General features: G+C 38.2%; 2 protein-coding genes across 4 annotated transcripts; one reads left to right on the top strand and one right to left on the bottom strand.

Moving 5' to 3' along the window:
• Positions 1-588: 588 nt before the first annotated feature.
• LOC126627840 (uncharacterized) lies at positions 589-2,777 on the bottom strand. The gene is made up of 3 exons (XM_050297413.1): positions 2,643-2,777; positions 2,425-2,523; positions 589-1,332 (listed from the first exon to the last, which is right to left on the bottom strand). The coding sequence occupies exons 2-3, from the start codon at positions 2,513-2,515 to the stop codon at positions 734-736; spliced, it is 690 nt and encodes a 229-aa protein (XP_050153370.1). The 5' UTR covers positions 2,516-2,523; positions 2,643-2,777; the 3' UTR covers positions 589-733.
• A 903-nt stretch (positions 2,778-3,680) lies between these two features.
• LOC126627854 (10 kDa chaperonin 1, chloroplastic-like) lies at positions 3,681-8,126 on the top strand. Of its 3 annotated transcripts, none has more exons than XM_050297437.1 (8): positions 3,681-3,936; positions 4,070-4,128; positions 4,222-4,272; positions 6,365-6,430; positions 6,521-6,568; positions 6,696-6,725; positions 7,150-7,238; positions 7,884-8,126. In XM_050297437.1, exons 1-7 carry the CDS (start codon positions 3,849-3,851, stop codon positions 7,216-7,218), a joined length of 411 nt encoding a protein of 136 aa, XP_050153394.1. In that variant the 5' UTR covers positions 3,681-3,848; the 3' UTR covers positions 7,219-7,238; positions 7,884-8,126. The 3 variants fall into 3 exon arrangements, with proteins under 3 accessions (XP_050153394.1, XP_050153396.1, XP_050153393.1); XM_050297439.1 differs by having other exon boundaries at positions 7,795-8,126; XM_050297436.1 differs by lacking the exon at positions 7,884-8,126 and having other exon boundaries at positions 3,682-3,936; positions 7,150-7,350.
• The last annotated feature ends 1,097 nt before the right edge of the window (positions 8,127-9,223 follow it).

Below are 9,223 nucleotides of genomic sequence, written 5' to 3'. Positions count from 1 at the left end.
AATATACTTATGATGGACCATCCATTTATTTGATACATTAAGATACTAAATAATTTCTAATTCGAATTATTATTTTCTAGAGATGATCTTCATCAAAGATTAAAAAAATTACGAGGTTTCGTTTTATACTCTAAAAATACATTATTCTTAAGGGGGAAATATATATCCATTCCCCATGGAAGATGCAAGAGTATTATCCTACTTAATTAGTGTAATCCAGGAAAATGTGGAAATTTAAACAAAAAGAGTTTTGAGTCCCTAATGAACGGATTGTTGGGTGTTATTTAATGTCAAATTTCAGCTTAAATTGAGTACCCACCAGGATAATAAGAGGCCCAAAGCACAATCCCGCTCAAGTCTTGTTGGAGTTTGGAAATCAGGCCTATACCATACCTAAACAATGCCATTCTTTTCTGGCCAGGAAACACAGTCCTGATTAAAATGAACGATGGTGCGAGGTGGCTTAAATTCTCAATTTTTATCATACAAAAGGGATGATATGTGACTGTTCTATCACCAGGGACAACAGAGGTAGGTTGTGCCAACTTTTTATACCAAGAAAACTCACGAAAGAACCTAACAACGGAATCAAAGGGGATCAAAAGCAAAAACATAAATTAGAATCCATTTTGGTCTGTCTGTGTGTGTCTGTATCACACTCTTCTCAAGTCAATCGTAAAAAAAATTTCGAGCATTCTCTAGGGAAATATATCAGAGCTGTAACCACGAATCATTAATTGAAGTGCAACTGTTGGAAAAGATAAACAGCACATAGAAAAGCGATGATAGTAACATTGTTCAACAGCGAGGAATCATTCCTTTGACCTGCACTGCATGGTATGCTGCTGCCACTGTAGCAACCTTTCTTTTGATGGATCCCTTCACCGCGATTTTCCAGTACAAATGTGGAGTTTGTCTTCCCACTGCTGAAGAGAACACACCAAAAAAATGGCCCTTTGTGAGCCCGAACCATGCCTACTCCCACCTCGGTATGTGATTTATTTCTCAGAATTGATAAAGCCTTGCTGTCTCGAACAAGAACATGTTCAAACGCCAGTGAGGGCTCGAGATACTTGGATTGACAACCCACAATGTGGGCAGTTATGGTGTCGAAAGTGGGTAGTTCCACACCACAATTGGGGGCAAAAACTTCGGTGAAGTCATCTTCAGACGGTTTGCAGTTCACGGTATTGTTGCTAGTGCAGTTTCCCTTGCATAACTCAGCATATTGCAAGGCAATGCACCCGAGTCCTGAACTGTCGTTTAGTTTTGGAAGTTTGTGAGCTGTTCGATTGTTGTTGATAATGTCAACAAGATCATTTGCAGGGTTTCCTGAGGGACAAACCGCACTCAATGTCACAAATCAACATATGTTGCCATACAAAATACAATAAACGATACACTTAACAAATATGTATTTCTATCTTGTGTAATCATGGAATTAAAAATCGATAAAAAAATGTTTACACTCAACAAAAATGTGAAGAATGGAATGGTAATGTTTTAACTCAATCCATATACACTAATCTTGATAGTTTGGGACTTAAATACCGGCAGGGACAAGGTCACCAATGATCCTACTCTTTCCTACTCTCACCAAGTCGTCCTGCAAGTTAATATTTCACTTCAATTTATGAAACATCATGAGGACCATCTCGTGTTCATCAAATGTAGAAACCGGAATTTCATGATTGGTATAACCATTAACTCGGACTTCTCCCTAGTTCGGTTGGGATTCTTGTCAGTGGTCACTCTGCATTTTGTTAATAATCATAACAGGGGGAAGGAAACACCGAGAGTACCTTGACGAACAATGTTAAGATTGTGGCGGATGAAATGCTTTTGACATTTTTGAATGACGGATTACTATTTGAGAAGTGGAAAGTGAATAAATGCTAGGTCACAGAGATAAGAAATGCAATTTAATCCTCTAACTTCTAGAACAATAAACTCTTTACTGATGAGTGACTGCTACGCATTTCTTATTCATCACTGGACCTTCTAATTAACCCATCATCTGTGGACAAAGTGCACAAAACAATCTAATAATTATTAAAATGTGAGCATCCAACTAGTTTAAATTCCCGTTTTGGGAATCACACTCTAAACCCGCCCCCTCGCGGGTGCGGTTTACTTAAGTCAAACCCGGGGACAACACTCAGAAACAGTGCAAGCAAAAAGTACTGATAGGAAATATCAGAAACGGAAGCTCCAATTGAGACACAGAAAAATAGAAGAAACACGAGACAAATACAGTAAATATATTGCAATGTGGTACATCAATACTTGAGTTTGGAGAACAAGTTGTAATTTTGGAGGAAATGTATATGCATAGTTCCTAGCTGAAAAAGTAAAAGCTCAAACAAGTTGGAATTTTAGAGGAAAGATAAAAAAAGAATCAGAAAAGTTGAGATTATATTGTACCATGGCTTTTGGAGCAAACAAGAGCTGCTGGTAGCAGATGAGTGAAGATTATGAGCCACCCCAAGCAACAAAGCTGCTGCTTCTTCACCATAATCTCACCTGTGAGAAAAAATGGGGGTTTTGCTTTACTCAGAAAGCTGAGTAGAAAAAAATAAACTAAGAAAAAGAAGAGAGAGAGAGAGGAAAGTAGAGAATAATATGAATTGGGTATTGATTACTTTTTCATGAAAAATACAGGAGAGATGTGTTTGGTTGGTGGGAAAATGCAGGAATAGGAGTGGGAAAGCAGAGGGATTTTCCAGGAGGAGAGGAAAAGGGAAAAACGTGTGGGGTGGAAAGTGCTTGAACACTGATGAAGCATTGCAGAGTTTACGGACAAAAAGACGACTGGTGGTGGACCCTTGTAGCCGTTGTGTGTTCTGTGCATGGATTTCTTTTGCATAAGAAAATGCAGAGGATTTGAAAAATTGGAACTGGGTGGGGCCTAAGTTTGGGGATTAGTGAAGGGGTGAGAGGGTTTTTGGGCCAAGTGATCACGTCATCCCTCGACCCAATTAGGTGACCACTCGGATCCGGCCCGACGTTATTCTGAGACTGACCTAATTCGGTAGACCGACCTGGTGGCTGCCGAGCCCAAAGCGATGATGCTGAACCCCCAATGTGAAGATTCTCGAATCAATTTGGAGATTGTCGACCTGACACTATAACCTCTGAATTTGAATAACAACTTAGATAGACTGGATATTTAGCCAGCGTGGCGTCTTAGTCCAATAAGACAAGTTATGTGTTAATCTCACTCCACATGACATTGTGTTCTTGGACGAACGCCATTGTAACAGTATACCCAATTCATATAAGCTCACCTCCTAAACTTGACTTGGTGATTGTTGTGTTTGATCAGGTGTCGCTAGACTTGACTTGCTAACTATCGGACACGACTGATTGACCACAAGAGATGAATTGGTAACAGATGGACCTGACCCGAGAATAGCCAGGTCATACACTGTGACCATCAAACCCGACTGGGTTTGACTATGACTACCGGGTCCAACCCGAGGACGACTATCGGGTCAAGGGTGATCGGGTCGGGCCACTTTTGCATTACCAAAACAAACTTTGACCTACTTCTATTGCCAGCAAAGCTTAACTGGCCCAGCCCATGAAATCATATTCGGGCTTTAAACAAAACATTATAGACCCAAAGCCAAGCTCATTTTTGCCAGCGCACACAACATAACAGAAAACGTCGAGGAATCGAACCATCTAGAACTCTGCCTGTTCCCGGTTCAACTACTCTCTCCTTATCTCACACACCACCAGGCACCAGGGTTTAAGATATCTTCCCTCACTTCTTCCATCCCCAACATTTCTTCACTCTCTCTGCACTTCCACTGAAACCCCTCCATCTTTCTTCGAGCTCTGCCATGGCTTCCACTTTCGTCACACTACCAACTCCTTTGCTGTACAAACCTAACACGGCTTCTCTGTCCAACAGCCAGAAGCTACTCCCAGGTGTGTTGAATTTACCGCCTTTCCAAACCCTTTTCTTAGTTTCTTGTATCTTCCCTAAATTTCTGTACTTTTTTTAAAAATTTTATTTATAAAATGTTGTTAATTTTGATAAATTGTGATGGATTTTGCTCAGGTCTGCGAAGAAATTCATTGAGAGTCAATGCAATTGCCCAGAAATGGGAACCCGCCAAGGTTTGTGGGGGGTTCTGTGCATTTAGTGTTTGCTTTTCTCTTTTATTTTGGTGATGAATTGGTGTTTTGATTTTTGTGGTTTTTGGGTGGCAGGTGGTTCCGCAAGCTGACAGAGTGCTTATTCGTCTTGAGGAACTCCCTCAGGTATGCTGGTTTTTGGGCTTACCAATTGTGTTTGAAAGTATGTAGTGGAAACTCGATGCGATTTTCTTTTATTAGTCCGAATGCAAAGCATCTATGTCAATTGAGAACTTGAGCTTTTGGCAGTGACAGGTGTGAAGATCCGTAGCATTGTCAAATTGCTTAATGTACTGCTACCAGTCGCATTGCTATGACAGTTTCTGAGCATTTCAAAATTTTCTTTCAAATAAAGAGTAATTTTCCTTTGAATATAAATGTGAATCTTTTGTCGTTCTTTCAATCTTTATGTGGTGAAAATCACCCTACAAAACCTAAAATTATATGCTTATATTTGTGTATCACCTCTACGACATCCTCCCATTATCATGTCATTGTGATATCATACCATGATGCATTCAATAACAAATTATGTTAGGCATTGTAGATATATTTGATTGTATATTATCATCTTGTGGAGTATGTTATTCTTGTATCTGCATAAATCCATCAAGTTAAGCCATTGTATGAGGTCCTGTGAAATGGGGATAGTGTCATCGGAGAAAACTTGATAGTGGAATGGTACCTGGCCATAGATTTTTTTATAGTTCTTGAGAATCAAGTGGAGATAGCATTATAGTTTGTTAATGATTTTTCACGGATTGAAGACACATTTATAGCATAGTTCTTTACAGTCTCATAGATTTATTCTTCTTCTTCTTTATTGGTTGGAGGCATGGGCAGTTTTCTTCTTTCAAACTCTAACTGAAAGACTGAGTTAACCGTCAAAGGTTATTTCCCTCCAAGATTTTCAGTTAATAGTTTTTTTATGGTTTGTATTTCCTGATTAGGTGGTCCTTCTTAATTTAATAGTCTATCTTTGTTGGATTTTAATCAAGATATGGTTGGAAAGTATTCTGGCATTACCATTTGTCTCGGATCGTATTAGGTGGATTGGGTATAATCTTTTATATGTGTGACTCCTGGATTTTCAAGTTCCAAGTAGTTTGATAACCAGTGTTGAACTTGATGTAGGATCTTCAGATTTACCTGGAGTAAAGCTTGATCAGAGTTGAAAAACTAGTTTGAATTACCAGTTTAAAACTTGAATTAGGGGGATTGGATTTAGGAATAGTACTAACTTTGGTATATAATGGATGGTTGTAGGGTTTATGTATAGTCCTCCATCTGCTTGAATTTTGAGTGTACGAATAAAAATCTTTCACCGTTTGGGATTGAGTTCAACTACAGGTCTTGAACTTGATCCATGATTTGAGCTTGAACTTTAATGGTGTGAGAAGTCATCCCATCGTATTGGCTTGACTCAAGTGACGCTTCACTCACACTGGTGGCAATTTGAGTTATATTTCCCCTTATGTGTCTGCGTGGGTCTGTCATTTGAAGGTGGGCACCCATCTTACCCAAGGTTGGCTTGAACATGGGGCACGTGATTCAAATGCTCTGTCGTGATTGTTGTGTCATGCTTCCTTATGCGGTCAAAGAGATGAAATTACCCTATATACCCTCACAAAATAGTTAGTAATGGTGTTAGTGAGACTTATAGTGTTGTATGCATCTCATGCTTTCTTTTTCATTATTGAGCAAATGGCCCAATAGTATCCCTATCACCATATTAATTGCTTAGAACAACATGTTCCAAAGGATTTCATGAGTTATTTCAATTCGTCTTAACTATGGCACCAAGTAGCCTAGGTTGCACCATGTCCTTGTAAACTAGATCCTTCACAAATCTGTTTAATTCATGGTTTTTTTACTAGACATATATTAAGTTTTAATAGCTATAATGGTTGATTACAATGAAATGCATTCAAAATGAAAACAGTTTTTATTGCCTCTTTTTTTTTTTCTTTTTCTTTTCTTTTCTTTTTGGACTTGTTGTTTTGCATTTGGTATGCTCGTCACATGAAATACCTCAAGAAATTTCATGTTAATTGCTGGCTGTTAGTTGAGTTGAAAGCAGTGGGTATTACAGTTGACTTCATTGTTTACCTTTTCTTTTTCCTTATTATATCAAATGGAGAAATATATGTGTAGTTGTCTACATAATACCTTATCTGTTATAAGACATTATCTTATGATAAAATGCTCCGTGTCACAGAAATCAGCTGGAGGAGTTTTGCTGCCCAAGTCAGCTGTTAAATTCGAACGCTATCTTATGGGAGAAGTATGCCTACTCTTTCTTTTTTGCATGGTTCTTGTTCTTTACTTTAAAGTAAGAGACTCAGGATAATTTAACAAGCATTGTTATTCTCAGATCCTTTCTGTTGGTGCTGACGTTGGGGAAGTGAAGGCTGGGAAAAAGGTGAGTAATTAAAAAGTTCCCAAATAATGACAACTTTTTTCTGGTGTGAATTAATGTTGATTTTGAAAAGTAGACAAGTTTCTGACCAACTGAAGTTATCTTAATGGAAATGCTTATCATTTTGCAGGTTCTTTTTTCGGACATAAATGCATATGAGGTAAGTAGAATTAGTTTGTGTTGAAAATATCACAGAGTCCTGATGTAGAGAGTCTAAATAAACATTCAAGAATGGACTTCCCTCTATTCTATACATGTTGCCGGGCCACCTTTCTTTCATCTTTAGTTTTCCGAGTACGCTCAATTGTCTTTAGTTTCTTGTTGCATAGAGAACCATTTCTGAGGGTTTATCTTGTGACGGGTCTAGAACCTGCACAATTTTAGTGTAGAACATTGCTGACACAAAATAGCCACACTTTGCTGTGTTGCCGCCCAATAGCGGCCGACTGTAAAACATGGTACAGAATAGAGACATAATAGAACTGAAGTCTATGTTGCGGAAATGTTCTGCTGGTGATGTATGTACTAGCTGCATATGGATGCTTGCACGATGAGTTGACATATTCATGTAATTTTTGTCTCAGGTGGATTTGGGAACAGATGGCAGGCACTGCTTCTGCAAAGAGAGTGAATTGTTGGCTGTAGTCGAATAGAGTTTCAGCTACGCGGGTAGGTACAATGGTTTACAGAACTGTTTCTTTAAAACTTTTCGTTGTCAGGTTGGTTTTCCTTGTAGTGTCTCCAACTTCCAAAACTATATATTCAGTTCAAATTTGTTAACACCACCACACTGTTTATGCATTTAATTGCGTGAATCGTGTATTATTTAACCTCCATTGTGAAATGCAAGCTATGATAATCTAAAGTAATGACGGAAAGCTCGAATAGGGCAAATGTAAAAATGGCGGGGAAGGAAGCTGGAAAAAATTCCTGAAAATCTCGAACCTAACCAAAAAATTCCCGATCCCAAAACCGAACCAAAATTCCTGAAATTTTCGGGATGACATACCAAACCGATCCTAAAATTTTGGTACGGGAATCGGTATTGTCTCCTCAAATGTTTCGGTAATCCCATACCAAACCAAAAATAAATAAATATATATATATATATATATATATATATATATATATATATATATATGTGTGTGTGTGTGTGTGTGTGTGTGTATTATGCATTTGAATTGTTGCTAACTACTAGTAGCAATATAATTGGTGTAGCCTACAGGTAGTAACCATAGCCCCTTGCACCATTTGTTCAAAGCTCCCATCCAACTCTTGGATTTCTGGAATTTTAACTCTGACATTGGTCTACAGGTAGTAACCATAGCCCTTTATCGCTACATCTGCCGGTACGAACTTCCCACACACATTTACCCTCAGCTTCTCAACCAAATGTGTATTTCTTCAACATGAAATCAAAAAATTGTATTGTTAGTTTTGGAACTTGTAACTTATTTTTTTGCTTTTGGGTTTGTTATTTATTTTATTTTGGTTGTATGTTAATTTGACTTGGTATGAATGATTGGTAATTTTGAGAATCCGAAAATTGGAAATACCGAAATTTCGGTTCGGGGTCTTCAAATTCCCATCCCGAAAATTTTCATTTTGGGACGGAATCTCATTTTTGGTTTGGGATCTCATACCTAATCACCCTAAAGGAACGCTATGTGCGAGAGTATATTTTTTGGTTAGTTTATCAACATATTTACACAAGTTCAGCCATCCGGATATTTCAAAAACTGCCTAATTTGAGAAAACTAAAAATGAAACTTTGAACGAAAGTGAACACCCCAGAACTTGTTGAGAGTGCCAGAGTGTGAATTCTCCGTTGGAGAGATGAGTAGGAAGTATACCAAACGGGTTAGGAAGTTTGGTTAACTTGGAGAGCTTTCGGCTGTCTGTTGCAAATCGACTTGCATTTGCCAGAATGCAGGTTACAACATTTAAAGAAGGAAGGATTTAGTTAACCTTTAAATGGGTAATCTCTCTTATTTTGGGCTTCTTGGAGTCACGTTTGCCATCGTGCTTTGGTACATTTGTAGCGTAAGAAGTGAAAGAAAGGTTCACACTTACAAGTGATTCGGAAGAATTTCTCTGGCTATCTTACCAAAGTCTTGTAAATGCGACTAATGAATTCTCCATTGCCAGCTTGATTGGTATGGGAGGTTTTGGGTCTGTTTACAAAGGAGTACTTGAACAAGGTGAAATTTCATTTGCCGTCAAGGTAATTAATCTCGTTCATCGGGGGATTTCGTAAGTTTCATTGCTGAGTGCGAGGCTTTGAGAAATATCATACAACATAATCTTATGAAGGTACTATGTATATTCGGGGTTTGACTATCGTGGTTGTGAGTTGAAGGCCTAGTATATGAGTTCATGGTTAATGGGAGCATTGAAAGACCAAGTATCTTGAATTTTTCTAAAACGTTGAGTATTGCAATTGATGTTGCTTTTGCATCGGATTATCTGGATCATCAATTGTGAGACGCCAACATTCCACTGCAATCTCAAAATCAGTAATGTTCTTCTCAACGATGATATTGTGGTAAAAAAGAAAAAAAATTCGCCTTCTTCAGTCTTGACGAATTTGTATCTATAAAACAAGTAAAAACTTGATTAAAGACCAAAGCTATGCACGCTCACGAGGTGGGGGGAGTG

This window comes from Malus sylvestris, chromosome 7, assembly GCF_916048215.2.
Source record: "Malus sylvestris chromosome 7, drMalSylv7.2, whole genome shotgun sequence".
Lineage (NCBI taxonomy): Eukaryota > Viridiplantae > Streptophyta > Magnoliopsida > Rosales > Rosaceae > Malus > Malus sylvestris.
This window is presented reverse-complemented; position numbering and strand designations above follow the sequence as displayed.